Genomic DNA, 21,516 nt, shown 5'->3' on the forward strand with positions numbered 1-21,516 from the left:
CTTTTACAGCTCAAACATGATTCTATCCACCTTCTTCCATCCATCTCCAATAATAGATACCATGTTGAAATTATGTGATATCAATAAGGGATGAGGTAACAAATTTAGAGACTGCCAACACAAGACCCTAGCAAAAGCAGAGTTGGAGGCATAAAGGGACACCACTATGCATGTGTGTGGAGTAACCAGGGTGCAAGCATTGATGAAGAGGATCGCCTTGTACTAATATGAAACAAAAGAAGAAAAAAATTGTGAGAATTCCTATTATGGCACCCCCCTATGCTCTATGAAAAAACAACTGAGTTTAATTTAATTCGCTTGAGATTAAATAGACAGGCATCCCATCCTACATTAAGTTTTCTAAGAAAAATGACTTGGACGTATGGTTGGATGTCATAAAGACAATTTCTACTATTGAGTATTGGTCTAATAGGATCGGTCATACCTTTACAATTGCGAGTGAAGTCTTCAAGTTTTTTGAGCAAAAAAAGATCTAAACTATAATGTAAAACAAAAAGGTAGACTTTTTCTACCTCATCAGTAAGATGAGAATGTAAGTAAAGCTTGATATCAAGTAGTGGTTATAGCTATAATAACAGCTTTAGTGAGAGTGTGGCTTAGTTTCTCTCAAAACCTGTATCAAATGATATTGTGAACATTGTATTGATAGGAATTTAAAGACTTTGTGAGCCAGTACTTGACAATGTTTCTGCAAAAGTTGTACTCCAATAGAAGTTTTAAGGCTTTGTGGTATTAGGTAGAGTTATTATAATCATTGTACTCAAGTAGGCTGCCAGTTTAAATGTAGTCTTTTCCTTCTTTTTTTAAGACATCAAATTAAGAAAATTTTCTAAGAAGGAAGAGTAAAATAGGTAGTATCTCCGAAAACTAGCCAAGTTAAAGGACTACAATGACTGTGAATAGGAACCCTATCCAAGGTCTTTGTCCAAGCCACTTAACACTTGCCGTAAAAATTGTGTGCGCTCCTTGCCACACTGTCGAAGCAAAGGACTTGCCGATACACCGTGTGCGAGCCACAAATGGCTCCAAGCACACAACAAGCTTAAACTAGCAAGCTCAAGAGAGCAAAGGGTGTGTCACTCACCGCTCTACGCTCGCCTTCGTAGTGGATTCCTCGCCGCGATGAAGAAGAAGCTGCAGTCGTGCCGCGCTCAACCGCTTCGCCGTCGTCGTGCCTTCGTAATGCTCGATCGCACACACACACTCTCCCTCTCTCTCTCTCTCTCACATACACACACACACACGGAGGTGAAGAAGAAGAAGATGGAGATGGAGATGGAGCAAGAGCACTCTTCTATTGCACAAATGAGAGAATGAGTGAATTTTAGGTTTAGTTGGCTTTTATATGAACTCACCCCATTCACACTTGGGCGCCCATGCTTAGCCAACTAATCCCTTGAATGTCCCAGTTAGAGTGCGCCTCTCATCGGCGATCACTCTTACCCTTTTCCTATTGGTCCAACAAGCCCGGTACCTGACTCTACCAAATACATAATACACGTCCGTTGTACGTGATGGGGTGTCCGTGAGCCGTGAGGGTTAACATGCCCCCCTTCCTGATGTAGATTCCGTCCTCGGAAGCTATTGAGTTGAAGCTCGTTCGTCGAGGTGGAAGAGCATTTGAGATGAATGTCCTTAGCCTTCTTCAGTCACTGCAAAATCAAACAACATTGGCACGGTAATTGCATTTTCATAAGTGATTAAAAAGCAAATGCAGTTTTAGTTAGACACATTGATTGGTAAAAGAATTTCAAACAATTTGTCAGCAATGAACATTAAATTGCAATGTAATCAAATGCATAAACAGATGTAAAGGTAAAAAATTAAACAAGTCTGGGGTCGCTAATTTGACGATCGAAAGGCACTAGAGATCGAATATTAATACCATGGGTAAGCTTCTTAATTTTCTGTGGTCAATTAAGTTGTTTAATCGCGAGAGCCAAGTATTCATGTTCGAGGGCTGACTAGAGGCTATATCTAGAAGACCTTGTAGTTAAGCTACCATAAAAGGAATTTCTCATGAAATCATCGCCTGACTGATTACTTTTTCTTTGACCCCCCAAAGTCTCTTCATAGTGATTCAATTTGATGTGTGTGCTTATTTTGTATGCCTTGGATTTTTTGCTTTTCAAGGAAAAGCGCCCACACTGGGAACCTCTAGGGCTCAAGTACCATAGGCAATACATGTGAGTGAAGTACCAAATCAAGCTGAGATTTCTCTTCCAGCTTAAGATTTTACAGTGTGGCACTTTGATTTTTTTGTTTGTTCATTTTCAACATTTTAATTTTGTAACTTTGAGGGGTCATATAACACTGATACACCTCCCCAGGCTCATCACACTAGTAAACTCCCTTTATAATACTTAAGCTAAAGGTCAATAGGGTCAAGCCCACTAGAAAGACCTAGTACATTTCACACAATGCTGCCTAAATCGGATTAAGAACCTAAGTAACCGTTGATTATTAGGAAGGCATTCCCCATGGTATTAAGAGAAGATCTCTAACACCTAACTTGGTCAAACTAGCTTAGTCGGACTGCTTGAGTTTTAAACCTAGACAACTAATTATGACAAAAGATTACATTGAATTAAATGTTTGATACTAAGCAAATGTGCTGAATATTATGCTACCAATCACAATCAAAGCAGACAAACATGGATGCAAAAAGATAAGGGGCAATGCTAATGGACAAGAAACACCTGTTTGTGTCGATGGTCGCGCTTGATTTGAAGAGTGAGTCGAGATAAAGATTCCATGAAGGTCCAAATCCTACCAATAGCAACACGCTCCTGTACACACTAGGAAACAAAAGGAATACCTCCAGGAGGCACATTAGTGGAAAAAGGTATCAACACTTATTGAACACAACAAAAAACATAAGGAACCCTAATCTAATTATTTGCACTCCCCCCTAGAGAGTCAAGGGAATAGGATATTGTAGAGGTTGGGGGGAAACCCTAAGGCTAAACCCCTATCCTCGTTGTCGAGATAAACGAAGTCATCATCCATGAGACCATATGTGCCATCCGTGTAGTCGTGTAAATTTTCTTCTTCATCATAGGTGCCCATGTTTACTAAGAAGGTCACTAGACGCCTATAGTCATCTTGGTCAAAAGGGTAGGCTTGTGCAATGGGAGAAACACTCTCTTCTAAGTATGGATCAGACGTGGTCAAGAGACGTATCAGCCATTCTAACTCCTCAAAATTCCTCTCACATGCTAGCGTCCCTATCAAATCCCATTCACATGCAAGCACTGGAAAGACCATGTGAAATATTTGTGAAAAGTAACGAGGGTACCGCTCACCCAAGGCAGGAGTGGATGACTCTAGCGTACTAGCCATATCTGTACACGCAAATAGACGATGGTTAGAGTGCAAATATTACAAGGGTCGTGTTCTTGTGCATAATTTGTTTTTATGATTTGTGTTATGGCTCTTGCTCTTTTACTTTTTTATCTTGTTTTTGTGAGTATAAGGCTTTATATATACATTCCCTAAGATCGGAGATTAAGAGGTCAGGGAGAAAGGTTGAGAGGGAAGCAAGTGAATGATGGATGTCCACAAACACTCCCCTCTTCCTTGGGCAGATCATACCGTTTGAAATGAGCTTGTCACCCTTTGAAACCAATTGTTCCAGTTGGTAATAGGTGAGGATTTTTGCCAGTAGTTTTCTATTACCCTAGGTGCCTCGTCAAGTTGCAAGGGTGGTAAGGTACTCTCCCAGGATCGAACTTGAAGTGGTTCATCAGGTGATTCTTGAACACTGGGAGTTGTGGACTCTTTTGTAGCTTCATGGAGGTCCATTACTATAGATGGAGGCTGTGTAGAAGCTTTTACCTCTATGGATGTATTACATGAGGAGCTAGAAGCTTCATGGAATTCCCCCCTTCCTGAGCTAGGTGCAATAAATTGATTTTGCCTTGGAGCCCAAACTAGCTCTGGACTAGGTGTGTAGCATTCTGTGATCTTTCCCTTCCCACGGTCTGCCATTGGCTTTAGCGTTACACTGTTGGACTCATATGGGTTTGTTGAATTTTAGGGAAGGACACATTTTACGTTTAGGTACCCAAATTTGCTCATTTCCATCATAGTAGCCTTGGGCTTCTAATAGTTGTTTTGGAATCCATCGTGATTTGGTCTTGACTCTCTTAGGGCGCGCTCTTGGTTTTCCTAGGAAATTTTTTCTTGGAATGGATGGGAGGGTTGAGGTAGTTGTAAGTAAGGCCTTGGGGACCCATTGATATGTACTCTTAGGTCGTGCAAGTTGAGTACGTGCAATATTACTGCTTGCTGCAACTACAAGTGTTGAAGTGCTAGATTCATGGGTAGCCGGCAAGGACGAGTTAACCACCTTGGCTTGTGAATGTTGGCTATCCTTCAACTTTGCTAGAGTTTGCAACGTAGGTGACTTTGCTTGAATGATAGGGGTAAGAGTCGGTGGTCGCGTCGTGACACTAACAGTATCCCAATCAATAGTGCATTTGGTTGCCAACATCCACGTGCGTCCCAAGTTTACGTGGCCTTCCATAGCTCCCGCGGGCATGACTAGAAACCTCTGCACTATGCTTCCATTGTCATAGACAACAGGGGTCTGAAGGACTCCAAGAATAGCAGTTTTTATTTTATTAATGCCCTTGACTTGCATCGTACTGGGGGATAGGGTTGGTTTCCCTAATTGACACCAAACTCCATAGGATAACAAATTGTGTTTAGCTCGCGTATCTAATAAGGCATTGTATAGCACTTTCCCATAGGGGCTATTTAGCTCAATTGGGTATCGTAGGGGTGGCTCAGATTCTAATGAGTCGTCATCTGTGTCCTCGAAAAATGCTTGCGTGATTCCCAGATTAGCCTCTCGTTGGCGTCTAAGACGTTGTTGTTGTTTTTGAGCCTCAACTCTTGCTTGGATTTTTTTAAGCTCTGCTTGTTCCTTGGCAGCCTTCTTTTGATGGATGGCTTGCAACTCTTCCTCGCTTAGAGGATCATAATATCTTTTGAATTTACTCCCATTAAGGAATCCAATGGTTTCAACTCCATCTAGAGTCTCTACGCGAATGATACCTTGCGGGGTAATTTCACACACTCGATATGGTCCCTTACCAGCGTATTTCAATTTCTTCTTTTCATTACGTACCCCGTACATAAGAACTTTATCACCAACCTTGATGTCTTTATGCTTTAAATGGCTATCAAACCACTTCTTTCTCCTATCCTTCTCCACTAGAGCATTTCGCACAGCTAATTGCCTCTCTTCATCTAGCCTTTCCAGGATATATAATCGCTCCACTAAGGGGTTACCATCCCAACCTTCTTGAGAAGCTACTCGAAGACTAGGAATGACAAACTCCCATGGCATAACTGCTTCTTGGCCATACACCATCTTAAACGGTGTGCAATTAATAGCAACTTTATACGCAGTACGATAATCCCATAAAGCTGATGTAAGCTTTAGGTCCCAATCAGTGCGATGAGCCTCAACTGTCTTTGTCAAAATGGAGATGAGAGTTTTGTTGGTACTCTCAGCTTGGCCATTTGCTTGGGGATAATAGGGTGTGGACTTGTGGTGAGATATCATGAAGTTTGATGTGAGTTCTTTTATTACTTCATTTATAAAATGAGTTCCATTGTCACTCACAAGTTCAAAGGGGCATCCAAAACGTGTGATAATGTTCTCAAAGAGGAACTTAGCTATTGTTTTTGCATCCGCCTTTCGTGTTGCTTTTGCTTCAGCCCATTTGGTTACATAGTCGGTAGCCACAATGATATATCGTGATTGCGTGTTACGTGCAGCCGGACTAATCGGTCTTACAAAGTCTAAGCCCCACTTTTCAAATGGTTGAGTTACCTTGATGGGATGTAGAGGCATCCTATCCCTTCTTTGTGGCTTGTTGAAGTGTTGGCATTCATCGCATCCCTTTGCAAAAAGTGATGCATCCTTAAACAGAGTGGGCCACCAATAGCCTGACTGTAAGATCTTTCGGGCAGTCAAGTTTCCTGAAAAGTGACCACCAGCTACACCCATGTGTGCCTCTTGTAGAATATATAAATACTTATCCTCGCGGGCACAGCGTCTAAGAACATCATCTTTTCCTCTCTTATAGAGAGTTCCAGCCAGTAAGCAATAGGGTTCGCATTCCTTGATTAATTTTCGAGCTATATCTTTTTGCAGTTCCTTGGGTGGAAAACCATTAACTAAGAAGTTAACAATCTTTTCACTCCATTCAGGCATTGTCTCAACAATGAACAAAGGAGTATCAGGCAATTCATCATCAACCCCCGTAGGAGCTTCGCCATTAGGGATACGAGATAAATGATCCGCCATGACATGTTTCCTCCCAGGCCTCACAACAACGGTGAAGTCAAACTCAAGAAGAATTAACAACCATCGTGTAATTCGACCTGTGGAACACGGCTTGTTTACCAAATATAGTAATGCTTGATGATCAACATAAAACACAAACTTGGTAGCAAGAAGGTAATAGCGAAATTTCTTTACTGCGTAAATCATAGCTAGACCTTCGCGCTCTGTAGTAGTGTAGTTCATCTCGGCATCATTTAATTGGCGACTTGCAAAGCTAATAGGGTAGTCCAATTTATGTTCTCCTGGTTGAGTTAGAACACACCCAATAGCAAAATTTGATGCATCGATATGCACATGAAAAGGTACATTCCAATTGGGTGTTCGCAGGATTGGAGCACTTGTTAGGGCCTTCTTTAATAACTCATAAGATTGATGACATTCTTCCGTCCAGTGAAACTCGATAAGAAGCTTGTACAATGGACGCGCTATCTCAGCAAAGTTTAAAATAAATCTTCGATAATAACCAACATGGCCCATAAATCTTTGAACTCCTTTATAGTTCGTAGGTGGTGGCAAATCGGCAATGGCTTTAATCTTACTCTCATCGGTGGATATCCCGTTCTTGGACACTATATGCCCTAGAATGACTCCATGCTTAACCCAAAATTGGCATTTGAAAGGGTTCAATGAGATGCGATAAAATCTGCACCTTTCAAATATTTTTCGTAGATATAACAAATGCTTCTCCCAAGAAGAATAAACACAAAGGTCGTCTAGGAAAGCTTCACAAAACTCCCTTAGAAATTCTTTAAACGCAGTGTTTATTAATCGTTGGAATGTAGCAGGTGCATTCGTTAAGCCAAAAGCCATAACACGAAATGCAAACACTCCAAACTCTGTGATAAAAGCAGTTTTAGCTTGGTCCTCTAATGCAATTGTGATTTGATTGTAACCAGAGTACCCATCTAAAAAGCTATAAGCTTCCTTGCCCGCAACTCTTTCAAGCACGTGTTCTGAATATGGCAAGGGATAATGATCTCTCCTAGTAGCTGCATTAACTTTCTTGAGGTCCACGCACACTCTTAGTTTCCCATTCTTTTTTGGCACAATGACTATTGGAGAAACCCATTCTGAGTGCTCAATAGGGTATATGAATCCACATTGGATAAGTTTTTCAATCTCCTCTTGTACAATTTTGGCGTACTTAGGATTCATTGGATAGGGTCGTTGCTGGACGGGTTTAGCAGTGTTGATCATGGGAATTATATGTTGCACCACAGAAGGTGGAACGCCCTTCATGTCATGATATGTCCAAGCAAAGATATCCTTGTATTCCTTGAGGAGCTCCTTAAGTACAGCCTCTTCAGTTTCGGTAAGGTCTTGAGCAATAAAGACTGGTTTAGACTCCTCACCTGGTTCTGCTAATTCTATCTCTTTAACTACCGCTGGACCATCATAGACTCCACTGCTTCCATTGGTAGGTATTCGTTGGGCTTTGGCATACACAACCTTTCGCTCCCCCGTGGTATAAGATTTAAAATGTTCAGGAGCTGTATGTAAGTCAGCAGGCTCTTGTCCTGACGGAGACCTTTCTTTTAGTTCTGTCTCCTTTTGTTGTTGTGCTAACTCTCGGTTTTGGCGTCTTCTTATAGGTCGACTCAATTTCGGCGTAACCTCCAATTGAGCGAGGTCAATGGGTCGCGGGCTACACCACATGACACTCTGGAGATGTTCACCCCAATTGTCTACTAGCTTTCGATGAGCATCACATGCCCCTAGATAGCTAAGCCATTCTGCAGTAGATCTTTCCTTGTTTATCCTAGCTCTCACATTCGCTCGATATCGTCGTCTCTTATATGACCTTTGTTTCTTGTTAAGGTTTTGATTTTGGTAAATGTTTGAACTCGACTCGCTTGATAGGTCTTCGCTTGTATTTTCTTCACTCTCATATAAATTACCATAGATGGTCGTACTAGACCTTGAGTGTTCAGTTTCTATACTTGGCTCACTCGATGTTTCCTTAGGTTCTGAATCCATTTCTCCCTAAGATTCCGTTTCTGATGTGTATTGGCCTGAAGCCTTTGAGGAATCATCGGTTTCACTCTCACGTAGGTGTGCCTCTTTCTTATCATCGGATGTTACATGCGCTACACCTAACATGTTTACCGGTGCAATGTGTGGTATCTCTTCCCCATCTGGTGTTACCCAGGTTGTTCCTCTAGCTCCCCATGTATCTATAGTTGCCGCTAGGTGTACCCAATTGACATTGTCTGACTCAGCCATTCCGGGTAGGATATCCATATAAGGAGAGTTCTTCCCAATATCCGTGTCTTCGTTACACGTGTAACAATACTGTAATGGAGCTGAGTGAATTGTTGTGTCTGATCGATTATCAATGATGAATTTATTTCCTAGAGGATGCGTTCGACCACTTAAAAGATCAACTCGAATGACAGAGTCTTGGAACTGTAAGTAGACGTGGTTTTTGGACCAGTCATGCACCATTTTTGCTTCCCTCATGAATGGACGCCCTAAGATCATCTCAAATGACATAGGATGCTTGGAAAAATCCATAACAATGAAAGTCTGCCTTACCTTGTGTCCCAAGACCTTGATCCTGAGATCCTTAAGCATTCCAATAGGCGTAACAATAGATCCATTAGCCATTTTTACCACTACGCTTGTGGCTTCAAGGTGAGGTCGCCCCATAGACTCCCAACAACTCTTTGTCACCATGCTGACTCCCGCACCACCGTCAAGGACTCCCTTTACAGTTAATCCTTTAGTGGTGATTGGTAGAGTAGCATTAGATTCATCACCTTCAAAGTATTGCCCCAACTTGATAATGGGTACTTCAATTACAGATTCATGTCCCGCTAGGTCAGATGGTGGTGCTAAATGTTCCTCCTCATTCATTACCGAGTCAGGTTTGTTCATATGTGCAAACTGTGGTAATCCGGCCTGTAATTCTCCATTGAGGAAGGCTCGAAGAGCTGAGACTAGCTCGGGGTCTTTATATAGTTTGGACATGATGGTGGTTCTAACTTCTGAAGACATGAAATCCATCAATTTGGCAACATTTAATGGCATCTTATGGGACGTAGGACCCTGACAAGAGAATGGTGAAGATGGAATCTCCACTTCCTCAAGGGGGTCGGGCATTCCCTCACCAAACATTCTCTCTAGTAGGAAAGGTGTGTGTCCACTTTCAGATGTCCTACCCTCACTCTCTTCCCGAATGATACTGGGTATAGCTAACGGCCTGTAGTTCTTGTGAGGTTGAACTTGTGTGGGAAACACTGTGTCCGACATCTGGATATGTTTGGGTTCAGGTTCTAATGTTTGTTGAGTTTCTTCCACCAAGCCCCTCAATTGTTGGACTCGTTCAATTTCCACCGTTGCGTTTGGATAGGTTCCAATCTTTCTCTTGCAATCCTCATATTTTGTCTCTCGTGGCTTATCTTGGGGGTTCACAAATGGGTAGTTTAACTTTGAATACTCTTTTGGTGTTCGTCGTAATTCCCTCTCGTGATCCTCCTCACTGGCTTTTTCCTTTGTAGTAACAGTTTTGGTCTCTGTGGTCTCTATCGAATCTGAGTCATCCTCAGGGTCATTCATATACACGGGATCCTCTCCTGTCCCTATGTTAGTCTTTGAACTAGGTTTTGAGCTAGAAGCATTAAGGGATTTCTTTCTTCATGTTTTCTTCTTTCTCGCTCGGCCAATGGACGCAGCATCTCTCTCTTCGAGGATGTAATTTTGCTTTTGGAGCATCGACCGTGTGAGTGCATTCACTGGTGCTATGTTTATAGTTGGTGGTGTCCCATCAACAATCTCTATTATGTTCAATGGTGTGATTTTCGGTGCGTTTGGATTGTTAGGACACTGTGCGATCAAATGATCTATGCCACAACGATTACAAGTGAGTATTGGCATTGCCAATGCACTCCCTTGACTGGTTTGCATTAGTGCGGCATTCTTTTGTATTCTAATGGGGCACTCAGCTACTCGATGGGTCCACCACATTCGTAGCACTGAAGAGGTGGTCTCCTGGAAAAACTATTAATGTTTTGGCCTCTTGCTGCTAGCGCAGTAGCTTGATATACCGGCTTGATTTATCCCCAATGGTCTTCCATATAGTACATGGGACACTCCTCAAGCATGTCGACTCCATAGGTGATACTAGAGTCTATGTCCTCTTCGCAATCTACATAAGTACTAGATGACTCGCAACCTATTTGGTTCATAGGTGTAACTCTTGGATGAGGGGGTTGCGGTCCTAGCACTGGAGGTGGCAACGGTGTGGTTTGGACCACATTTTGGGTTCTAGGGACCATGTGCTGTAATGGCAACTGTTGCTCCATGGGTGGGGTAGGCATCAATGCAGGAACTCGAGGTGAGTCTGCCCAAGCTATAGGCGGTTTATTTTCCATGATGCGTTTAAGCATTAGGCAATCCTTCGCTTGATGGCCATACCTACCACACACGTTACAAGTCCCGTTAAACTTTACTCTGAAAGTAGGGCATTCACTCGTAGTATGCGGGCCCAAGCAAATTGAGCACCATTGTTGCTCCCTTCTTGGATACATATGAGTGTTTTGTGGAGCACGATTACCCCTAAGGCTTTCTTGGATGGCCTTTGTGAGATCTGCCAAAGTCATCTCAGATATCGTTTGCTCTTTCACAATTGGCTTTATCTTCATTGGCTCATGCCCTGATGCTTGGGAGCTACTTGACTTCGGCTCGGCAGACACTCTTTCTCCTGCAATCATTAAATTATCCTCCAATTGGATTGCATTCATGGTGACTGCTTCCCAAGTAGTGATACCTCTAGTGACTAGGCCATTATAGATACTTTCATGTCGTAGTCCCCTAATGAATCTATCGAGCAATTGGTTGTTGTTGAATCGCTCGTTTGGATTGCATCGAGAATTCAAATTCTTTAGGCGACTAATGAAGTCTCTCACGGATTCACCTTCTTCTCGTTGGGCTTTCTGGAGCTGAGAGGCTACACCCCAAAGTACTCCCTCTCGTATGTATTCTTTTAAGAACAGTCTCCTAAGAGTAGAGTAGATCGTTTTTTCTTCTACTCTTAAGGTTCTATACCAATCTCCAGCCTTTCCGCTTAGGGTCAAACTCAAAGCCTTACACTTATGTAGCTCATTGTGCTCTTCCAAGGAATCACATACATGTTCAAAGACTTCCATATGCTTTCTAGCATCTCCGTCTCCATTGAATTTCTGTGTGAGCTTAGCTACTTGAACTGCCTTGCTCCTAGGCTCTCTATCAGGTGCACCACGCATGTTTTCCGCAATAGAGCGACCGATAGTTTGAGCAAATGCTGCCAAATCTCCTATTTGAGCAGGTATAATGGGTGTATGTGCTCCTGGAACCACATGTGAGATGGGAGTTGGCCTTGGCCTTGGCATACGCGCGGCTCTTGGGTCCCATATTTCGTATGGTGGTGTACCAGACGGTGGTCCAAAGTTTACAGGTGTGGCCCTAGGCATAGGAGGTGCTTGATATGGCATGTTATTATTAAATGGCATGGCTCCACTTGTATAAGAGCTTGGATAATTCCATTGTGGATTGTAAGCTCTTGGAATAATCGGAGGTGTAGGAGCTACATGAGGCTGAGGTACGACAGTTGCACATGATTGATACATACATGTAGGTATAGTTGGGGGCACTGTGCTACTAGGCATCGGCGCAGTATTAACAAATGAACTCCATGGTGTACTTCTTGTCATGCTCACCACTGGGATATGCATGGTAGCCGTAGTGTCATTAAGAGAAAGATGAGCTAGATCTGGGAAGGTAAAGCTGCCACTTGTGGGCTCAGATTGTACTGAGGCTCCTGGCGAAACAACATATGGAGGATCAATGGGGCTCACTGAGGGAGTCTCCATTTGTGACAGGGTTGGTTGGTTGGCCTTTCCCGTATCCAAGAATCTCATTAGGCCTGTTGAAGGCATGTTGATCCCTGTGTTCTGTCTTTCTAACTCGACAATCCTATGGAGGACATCACAGACTTTCTGTTGTTGCTCATCTATGCTAGTAGCACCCGATGTGGATTGTAGAACATCTAACCAACCCACATGATAGGTGTGTCCTGTGTACCGATCAGTTAAAGCTTCTGCTTGTAGGTCATACTCCCAATTTTCGTTTAGGAAAATCCCATCTAGGCCTGGCGTGCTGGAGGTTTCCCTTGAAGTGGAAGCATTATTGCTCCCCATTGCTTGCCCCTCCGTGACTGCTACCTTGGGAGCACTCGGTTGCTCGGCTGGTATGATTGTTGTCATAGGAGCTTTTGCTTTCAGGGCTCGACTTTGTTCTAGCCCTCGTAGGTTCTCAATTTCCCTCTCCCTTGTTGCTTGCATATAGCGTTCGATCTCTTGTACTTCGGCAAGACTCCTACCATCGGGTAGTAAAACCTCAGAGGGAGATAGTCCTAAAGGATCAGGAGGTGCAGTGGATGGAACATTCACATGCACACTCTCAAGAAGCATAGGGTCTATTTTAGGCATGAATGACGAATTTACTTCCCCACTCCCTTCATTTATTTCATTAACCGCATGTTCGGAGCGAGTAGCTCTACTAAGGGTCTCTTTTAAGCGGCTAAACACGCTGGACCCGGGCCGTGGGCCCATGGCATGCATGTCTTGACTTGAACTATCAGGGTTTGGTGTAGGATACCCCTCCATGACTTCGTAGTCAGAGGAAGAATCACTAGACGCGATATGAGGATCTTGGGTCGCGCTACCTTGAGTCCCGGCCGAAGGTCCAGAACCTAGGGTGGAGGAATAATGGGTGCCCGCGTAAATGGAGGCACTACCAATATGCTCGTGCTCTAACACTCGTCCAGAGCGTAGGTTCATATGATTTCCACACTCTAAGCGCGTTGGTGAGTACCCGTGAAGGCCGCTCACTTAGTTTTTTTTTTTTTTTTTTTTATAAATTTTATAACCCAAGTTTTTCGTTATTTTTGGTTATTTTTTGTAACCGAGCCACAAAATATGGCGTGTAAAAGCTCAAGACGAGCGTTTTAGCTAAAGGAACGTGCCGTGCTTTACAGCTCTCTATTCGGCTACGTGAAGCCCTCGAAATCCTAAAAATAGTTTTTATAGTCCTCGAAATCCTAAAAATAGTTTTTAAATATAAAAAGGTGTATAAACTATTTTTTAAAATTGAGGACTAAGGTCTGGGTTTGGGCTTGAGCTTGGGGAATGATCCCCAGCCCGAAAATAAATTTTTTTATTTTTTTTATTTTTTATTTTTTTTTGTAAGTCGCCGCAGCCGCGCCGCGCGCGCGCGCACACACACACTTAACCTACACCTAACTTATCTACTTACAGCTAATGAAGATACTGCCACACACACTTTAACACTGTTTACACAGTACTACAGTAGCTAACAGATCTACAAAACTAACCTTACAGAACTAACATTGAACCTTACAGAACTAACATTGAACCTTACAGAACTAACATTCCATAGCTAATACCTTAATTCTAACAGTTCATTGCAAAAAAAATGTAACTCCTTCTTTAACAGAAAACAAAAAAGACAGTACAGTGTAACAAAAAACCTTCTCCACACAACCACACACCTTCCTTCTTCACAAATCCTTCTCCACACAACCTCACACACTCATTCCCTACCTTTCCTATGATAGAAATTGCACCACAAGAAAGCGTAAAGTGCTTAACCGAGCTTAGTGTAGGGCATTTCCCCGGAAGCGACGCCAAAAATGTGCGCTCCTTACCGCACTGTCGAAGCAAAGGACTTGCCGATACACCGTGTGCGAGCCACAAATGGCTCCAAGCACACAACAAGCCTAAACTAGCAAGCTCAAGAGAGCAAAGAGTGTGTCACTCACCGCTCTACGCTCGCCTTCGTAGTGGATTCCTCGCCGCGATGAAGAAGAAGCTGCAGTCGTGCCGCGCTCAACCGCTTCGCCGCCGTCGTGCCTTCGTAATGCTCGATCGCACACACACTCTCCCTCTCTCTCTCTCTCTCTCTCACATACACACACACACACACGGAGGTGAAGAAGAAGAAGATGGAGATGGAGATGGAGCAAGAGCACTCTTCTATTGCACAAATGAGAGAATGAGTGAATTTTAGGTTTAGTTGGCTTTTATATGAGCTCACCCCATTCACACTTGGGCGCCCATGCTTAGCCAACTAATCCCTTGAATGTCCCAGTTAGAGTGCGCCTCTCATCGACGATCACTCTTACCCTTTTCCTATTGGTCCGACAAGCCCGGTACCTGACTCTACCAAATACATAATACACGTCCGTCGTACGTGATGGGGTGTCCGTGAGCCGTGAGGGTTAACAAATTGGTTCTAATATTGTTATTCCTTTCTGGAAGGCTGACAAATGGTGGGAATTGCCCCTTGTGGTCTTGGGGGGTACAGTATGTAATCATGTTAATCTGTGTGTGTGTGTGTGTGTGTGTGTGTGTGTGTGTGTGTGTGTGAGAGAGAGAGAGAGAGAGAGAGCCCCATAGCCACATTTCTTTTTGTATAGCATGCAAATGAGCATTGATGCATCAATGTCAAACATTATAATTTTCAATCCTCTTGGTAGGAGATTAAAAAAAGGTAAAACTATTGACAACCTAGATTTAAATGCTCTTGTTTTCAATTAAAAAAGAGCTTTTTGTAACATTACTAGGTTTGTAATTGTTCTTATTCCTACCAAAATTTTGAATTTGTTTTGTAAAGCTAAAAAAAAAAGATTATGAGGTGATGTAGGTTATGACATGACGGTTTTTTTCTCTGTCAAAATAAATATCATATCAAGAGAGTCACGAAAATTTTTACGTTGAAACTTTCACCAAAAGTTTAAGCTAATAAAAGCCTAGTTTTTATGCCTACTAGTAATTTTGAAGCAAAAGATTGTAATTTAAAATTACTGACTAGCAAGTAAGTTTTGGCCTTTCAATGTTAATATCAAAGGGTGATGTTTTAGTGCAAAGCTATGATCCATAATGATTTTGTAGTTTAATACATATTTTTTTGAATACATCTCATAATTCAAGCGGCATTATCAAGTTGTCATACATAATTTATCAAAAACATAAACTTGTTACCGAACAAGTATGTAAATGAAATTTTGAATGCTCCAATTGTGTTATTGTCGAGGAATTGGCCATGATTTATTGATATTGGCACAAGAACAAGCCCATTGTAATAGCTAATGTCTCTCATGTTAAAATGGAAATTTTGGTGTACCCAATTTTGCAATGCAAGAAAACCTCCACTCTCAATCGTGTTCACATACTTGTAGTTTTAAACACGAGTAACAACATTACTTAGAATATGTTTTTATAGCATGATGCATGTTGAAAGTACATAAAGAACATGTTTTACTTCAAGCATGATCAAACAAAAAACTTACCTACAAACCCTCTCAACTTAACAAAATTTAACACACTCTCTTAGTAATTTCCTACCAGGTAAAGCTTGCAAAAGTATGTACAAAAGTATAAATAAGCCGGCTACATTTTTGCCTAAGCCTTTTCTAAGATTAGGGTACCTATTCTTCATAAACTCACACAATTTGTGAGTACTCATTATTGGCCATGATGAGCCCAAGCATCTGAGAAGGAAATACTATGAGAAGAGTCAACAAAAGTGAATGTTGAAAGTGCCGATAAGTACAACGTTGGTCTTGCGTTTGGCAATTTCCATAACCATTGCCTTATGCTCATCAAGTCGCAAGGCCTTTCCAAGCCCCTTTATCTCTCAATTGAGATTAACCTATACACTTTTCTCATCTCCAATTTAAGGTCAACGTTAGGGTACAAAAGGGCCGCAACAACAAAAAAAAAGATTCTCATGCACACAGCATTTTGTCCAAATCTTATTAAAGAAGAATACTCAATTATCCTATTTTGATACCAAACTAGTGTTAAGAGAAAGAAGTGAAGTTACATTTGATAACAGAGTTGATGAGGAATTCGCAAAGGCAAAACCAAGGAGGCATATACTTGAGCAATTCAAGATGGGCTAAACAATACATATTCAAAATGACCCAAACAGCTAAAAGATAATCCAAAATACACGAGCATCAGCCCAATAGATGGGGGTCATTCTATAGTATTTAGTAAAAAACATGTTCATGTGTACCTCAAGCTTGGCCATATTCTCCTCATCCAAAGAGATAGCAACCTTCGTTTCCTTTTCCCCTGCCTACAAAGTGCTCACTTGGTCAATCCCAACCACTCAAAGGTCTTCAGCTCATGTGCCCTTCTTTCCCTTTCAAGAAGGTTTTGGAGGTAAACCAACCATACTTGCAATCAGGACTTGAGAGCTGCTTTTCATGTATCTGTACATCAGTTCTTTTGCCGCTGCCTACAAAGGAATCATTTGGTGGTGAAGCTTCGGCTCATGTGCCCTTCTCTTTCTCTTTCAAGAGGGTTTTGGAGGTGAACCAACCATACTTGCAATCAGGACTTGAAAGCTCCTTTTCATGTATCTGGACTAGTGAGGAAACTTGGGACTTAAACGAAATGGCAATTCGCCTGCACTGTATGAACCATAAACATTCTGCCTAGTAGCAATTTTGGAAATAGAAATACACAGCTGTTTCCTTTCTCTGTGCAAGTGCACACTCCGCGAATGCGTTTACGAGAGAGAGAGAGAGAGAGAGAGAGAGAGAGAGAGAGAGGCGACGATTAACTTCGAAAACCACTCCAATCTTTCAACTCCACAACCATTACATCATGAAGCCTTCCAAAAATCATACACAATTACAACCACCTTCTAAGAGACCTGATAGAATGAACTTTATAAAGAGCAAATCCTTGGCTTGTAAAAACCTCGCTCTAATACAAAAATGGCCACAGAAAATGCTCCAAGGGTAGAAGTGTACAAGCAATGACCCCACCTGCAACACTTACAGAGAGATATCCCTCTCTTCCTGGACACAATAATTGGTTTCCAGACTGCAAACATTAGAGGCGTATCATTGTCGAAACCCCCTGCCAAAAATTGTGCGCGCACCCTGATTTTAACTTACCTCGAGCTGTGAGTCATATTGATATATATAGAAATTATCAGACCATCATCAAGCTTTGTGACTCATGTACCTCTGGCTTGTAGCAGCAACATAGCCCCTTCCAAACAACCCGCTCGGCAGAGCTCGCCTTGCACGACTCACAGCTCAATTAGGGGTTCTTTGCCATACAAACCTCCATGATTTGTGTCTTTATTTTTTCTCTTCTTCACAGTATACGCCTCACTAGCAGAAAGGCAAAAGGCTTTGCATTCATGGCATGTGAATCTCTTGCGGCTCCGCCACTGGATCCTTAACATCTATATCCATAACACGCCCAGAGCTCTTTGTTGACGACAAGAGCCTGAAAGATCCTCTACCCACCAATCCCATGATGCTACTACTCCCTTCTGCAGACTTCTTGCATTTGCTTGCCAAACCGAATGTATCGACTTCCTTCTCTTCCTCTCTCCCCTCATCCAAGGGCAGCACTTCTACTGAAGCTTTTACTTCTGCCCGTTTGAGCTGCACAATAATTTGACGGCAAAAGGGGCAGGCAGGAGCAGGAGAATTTGGCATAGCTGCACTGGGCTTGTTATGGCAGCAAAGAGCCAGTGTGCAGCTTGCGCACATTTGATGTCCACAATCTTGCACTTCAATCGTGCATGCACGCTCAAAACAAATGCAGCACATTTCAACCTCCTCATCATCGACCTGAGACCCATACAAGTTCCTCATTAACATCATTTTTACATGTTTATTAAAAATTAAGCAAATTCTGCCTATTTCTTAGACATTTTTCCATATGTTTTGAAAATTCAAATTCTGCATATTTCATCATCTTTGCAGCAGAATACACATCAGATTATTACCACTCATTTGCAATCATAAGGCGAATAGAAGATCAATCATCACAAAAAAATTACCACCAAAAAAACAATATTCACTTATCGGGTTGGGGTGTGAAAACTAACCTCAACCTCATTAAGCGACTCTGTCTTTCCTTTTGAAGAATCCGCATCTGTGCTAAGATTATGTGGAGCGAATAACTTTTTCTCCCATGCATCATTGGCCTGGATGAGTGCTGCCTCTAGTAAAGCCTTAGCTTCAGAATCCAGATCGCTCATGAACTTCCATGGGCATGGCCACACTAAGGGCTCTGCGGCGTGAGGGTTCAGCAGTGATGCGCATGCTATGTTGTTGTATTTCATGGCTATAAAAAATGGAGTTTGGCTGCAGCATACAAAATACACAGAATCGAGAGCTGTAAATTCCCGAAACAAATGCATTTCTACAAAAGTAAAGCCTTCTTGTGACAGCGGGCTTTGATTGAAGCCCTGTGCTTGGAAGAGGGATCTAAAATGTGCAGACTCACGGTGACTTGTTGTTATTGTAGTACTTAAAACACTTCTGGAGCACTAGAAATATAAGTGTGGATCTGAATGCCTAAATCAATCGAAGAAAACCCAATTCACCTACAAGAACATGCTCATGGTTGTCCTCCACTAGACAACATAACCATCAGCTACGTCATGCATAGTATTGCTGCCATACTGTGAATCTCTAAATTTGAAAACGACAACTCCAAGAGCATTCACAACTACATCATCCATAGTATTATAAGAGAATGCCCAGCAGTGGGTGTAGAGCCAGGAATCGATATACACACATGCACACATATTATCCAAATCTGCATATTTCGGTTCTCTCATGGCTCTGGAAATAATTAAGGTAGCTTCATTCTTAGCATAATAAAGAAATTTGAACTCTCAAGCGTCCCTGCCAGTGAACCACCTAAGAATGCACTTTAAACCTTGTACCTATCAACGAAAAGAAAGACCCACAAACACAAGTACTCAAATAAGTTAAAACATCTACCCCTGACAATTTCTTTGCATTCGATCAGCACCCCATGCCAAAAGCTCTTTCACACATTCGGTTGAGCCTCCACGAGCGGCAAAATGCAAAGGAGTGCTGCCAAAGCCGCAGCTAGAGACACAAAAGTGCATGCAGTTAGCCAAACATTTGCGGAACTTGTGACAGAAGCATAGGCGATTCATAACCCTTTCCAAGAAACCCACCCGCTTCCACCTGATCGCGTAGTTGTTGCGCTTACAATTGAACCCTTGCTTAAGAGCAAACGGACTACTGCAGCATGGCTGAATCGTGCTGCCAAATGTAGAGGAGTAGCACCACTACTATCGCGCACATTCAAGAACCGAGAAAACCCCCTGCCAGATAATCCAATGGTTATTAATGCTCAACACATAACCTGTTGAAAATAATCAAGACCCAACTATAAATTCTACCATGTCTGCGCCACTGCAGGCAACTGGGCAGCGTCTAATACTCTCTGAACGCAATCAAGGTGTCCACTTTTCGCCGCGTAATGCAGGCACGTTCTCCCATTGATCCCATCAAACATGAGAATCTGTTCCAAAAATTAAAGAGAATTCATGCATTATCGTGCGTATAAAAAGCCACAAACTAATCAACAGGAAAGCATATCTATCTTTGGTGCATACAGATTGTCGCAATTCCATCACATCTACATATTTACAGAAAGCACAATATAAGAGATGATGGGCTCACATCAGCTTCCCACTCGACAAACCGCTCCACACAAGAAACCCGTCCATTCCTACAGGCAAGCATGAGAGGAGTCTGCCGGTGATGATTTACTGCATTCACCGATGCACCTTTTGCCAACAGCAGCAGAAGCACCTACAAAAATAGCATGCAACCGTTCCTTAAATAAAATCTTCACACTTCCATAGCTATCATCAGGACAATAAAAGCAACACTTACATCAGCTTGTCCATGAGAGGCAGTATAGTGCAGGGCTGAAAGGCGGGTCCTGCGTGAAAGGGCACGATCGAGAAGCTTGGGATGCTTGTTCAAGATCGCCATCACCTGCTGCAGGTCGCCCTCCCGGATAACTGCAAAGAGCTCTTGTTGCGCATTGTGTCGGCAACTGTAAGCAATTCCCATGGTTGTCTATAGGTGCAAAAACGTTACTTTATACAGGATGTGGGCCACTCTACAACAGTAGAGCCGAGCGGATACACGACTATATGCCAATCTCGCATCTGTGCTGCTTCTCAAATAAGCCAAGGTATGAATACTGTGCATGGGGTATGAGCGAGCCAGCTTCTGTCTGCAAAATTACTTAAAAGCTTTTGGGCAAGGCGCGATAGCAGATGATTTTTGCTAAGCTGAGTATCCTTCAACAGCTGTATCCCAGAATTGATTCTGCATGTATGCATCAATGGCGTGGTGGTGGTGGTGATGCCCCTCTCATTTCTGCTTATTCAAATCAGCTCCCTCCACTCATCAGCCAAAAGCTCTGTCCCCCACTTCAAGCAACCATCTGTATTTCCCCTCTGCCAGCAGAATCTGCTAGAAAATTAAATCCAAACAACCCCTAAATATATCATATTGTTGCAAATCAGAGTAGATTTCCTCTACAAATCACAAGTTGCATTAGAAAAAAGAATTCAGATACAGCAAAATAGACTCTCTCTCTCTCTCTCTCTCTCTCTCTCTCTCTCTCTCTCTCTCTCTCTCAGACCTGATTGTAATCAAAACACCCACAAGCCCAACCTCAAGAGCATAACCCGCTTGATTAGCGGAGGTAATTGAAAAGAGAAACCCTCACATCTACGTCTCCGACTGATATGCGGTAGTCAAAAGAAATGAAAAGAAAACAACCAACTTACCCGGCTAGATTCGTGCAGAACCCTTGCAGCAGAAAGAGGCAGAGAGAGAGAGAGAGAGAGAGAGAGAGAGAGAGAGAGGCGCCACCAGAATCCCGGAAAATGAGCACAACCCGGAAGAGAGAGAAAGAGGAGGAAGGAGGGAGAGGAGGGGGGAAGAGGGTTGTTCTGCCCCTCACAACCCTCCCCACTTTCGAAATGAGAGAGATCTTATTTTTGCAACTTCGCGTGATTATTATTATTCAAAGAGCGTAGCTTAGGTGGTTTGAAGCTTTGAGCCTCCGTGATATAACTCAGGCTCACGGGCAGCATTCGATGGGTGCTTCCTGATAAACTGGTTTAAAACTAGTCTTGCTTAGTGGGCATTGCTATAGAACCTAGCAGGACGTACGCAGATTGACATCAAAAATCTAGCACTGAAGTAAACGAATTACGAAATGCACTGATGAGTTTTTAGAAAATAATTGCAT

The 21,516-nt window shown here is 42.5% G+C and overlaps 1 protein-coding gene across 2 annotated transcripts; it reads right to left on the bottom strand.

The window, feature by feature from the left end:
* Window positions 1-17,010: 17,010 nt before the first annotated feature.
* On the bottom strand, window positions 17,011-21,270 carry LOC147443876 (E3 ubiquitin-protein ligase XB3-like). Of its 2 annotated transcripts, none has more exons than XM_086526688.1 (8): window positions 21,050-21,270; window positions 20,139-20,726; window positions 19,923-20,054; window positions 19,640-19,761; window positions 19,412-19,561; window positions 19,209-19,319; window positions 18,305-18,563; window positions 17,011-18,044 (listed from the first exon to the last, which is right to left on the bottom strand). In XM_086526688.1, exons 2-8 carry the CDS (start codon window positions 20,319-20,321, stop codon window positions 17,604-17,606), a joined length of 1,398 nt encoding a protein of 465 aa, XP_086382814.1. In that variant the 5' UTR covers window positions 20,322-20,726; window positions 21,050-21,270; the 3' UTR covers window positions 17,011-17,603. The 2 variants fall into 2 exon arrangements, with proteins under 2 accessions (XP_086382814.1, XP_086382815.1); XM_086526689.1 differs by having other exon boundaries at window positions 20,139-20,729.
* Between the last annotated feature and the right edge of the window lie 246 nt (window positions 21,271-21,516).

The sequence above is a fragment of the Adiantum capillus-veneris genome, chromosome 13 (assembly GCF_014529385.1).
Source record: "Adiantum capillus-veneris isolate H3 chromosome 13, ASM1452938v2, whole genome shotgun sequence".
Taxonomy (NCBI): Eukaryota; Viridiplantae; Streptophyta; class Polypodiopsida; order Polypodiales; family Pteridaceae; genus Adiantum; species Adiantum capillus-veneris.

Bases quoted from the DNA above. Each gene is read 5' to 3' on its own strand.
- LOC147443876 (XM_086526688.1), bottom strand. From the start codon at position 20,321: ATGGGAATTGCTTACAGTTGCCGACACAATGCGCAACAAGAGCTCTTT. The intron at 19,320-19,411 runs GTGGGTTTCTTG...TTGTGTCTCTAG, and splicing joins ACGCGATCAGGTGGAAGCGG to CTGCGGCTTTGGCAGCACTC. The intron at 18,045-18,304 runs GTTAGTTTTCAC...TATGGGTCTCAG, and splicing joins AGTCGCTTAATGAGGTTGAG to GTCGATGATGAGGAGGTTGA.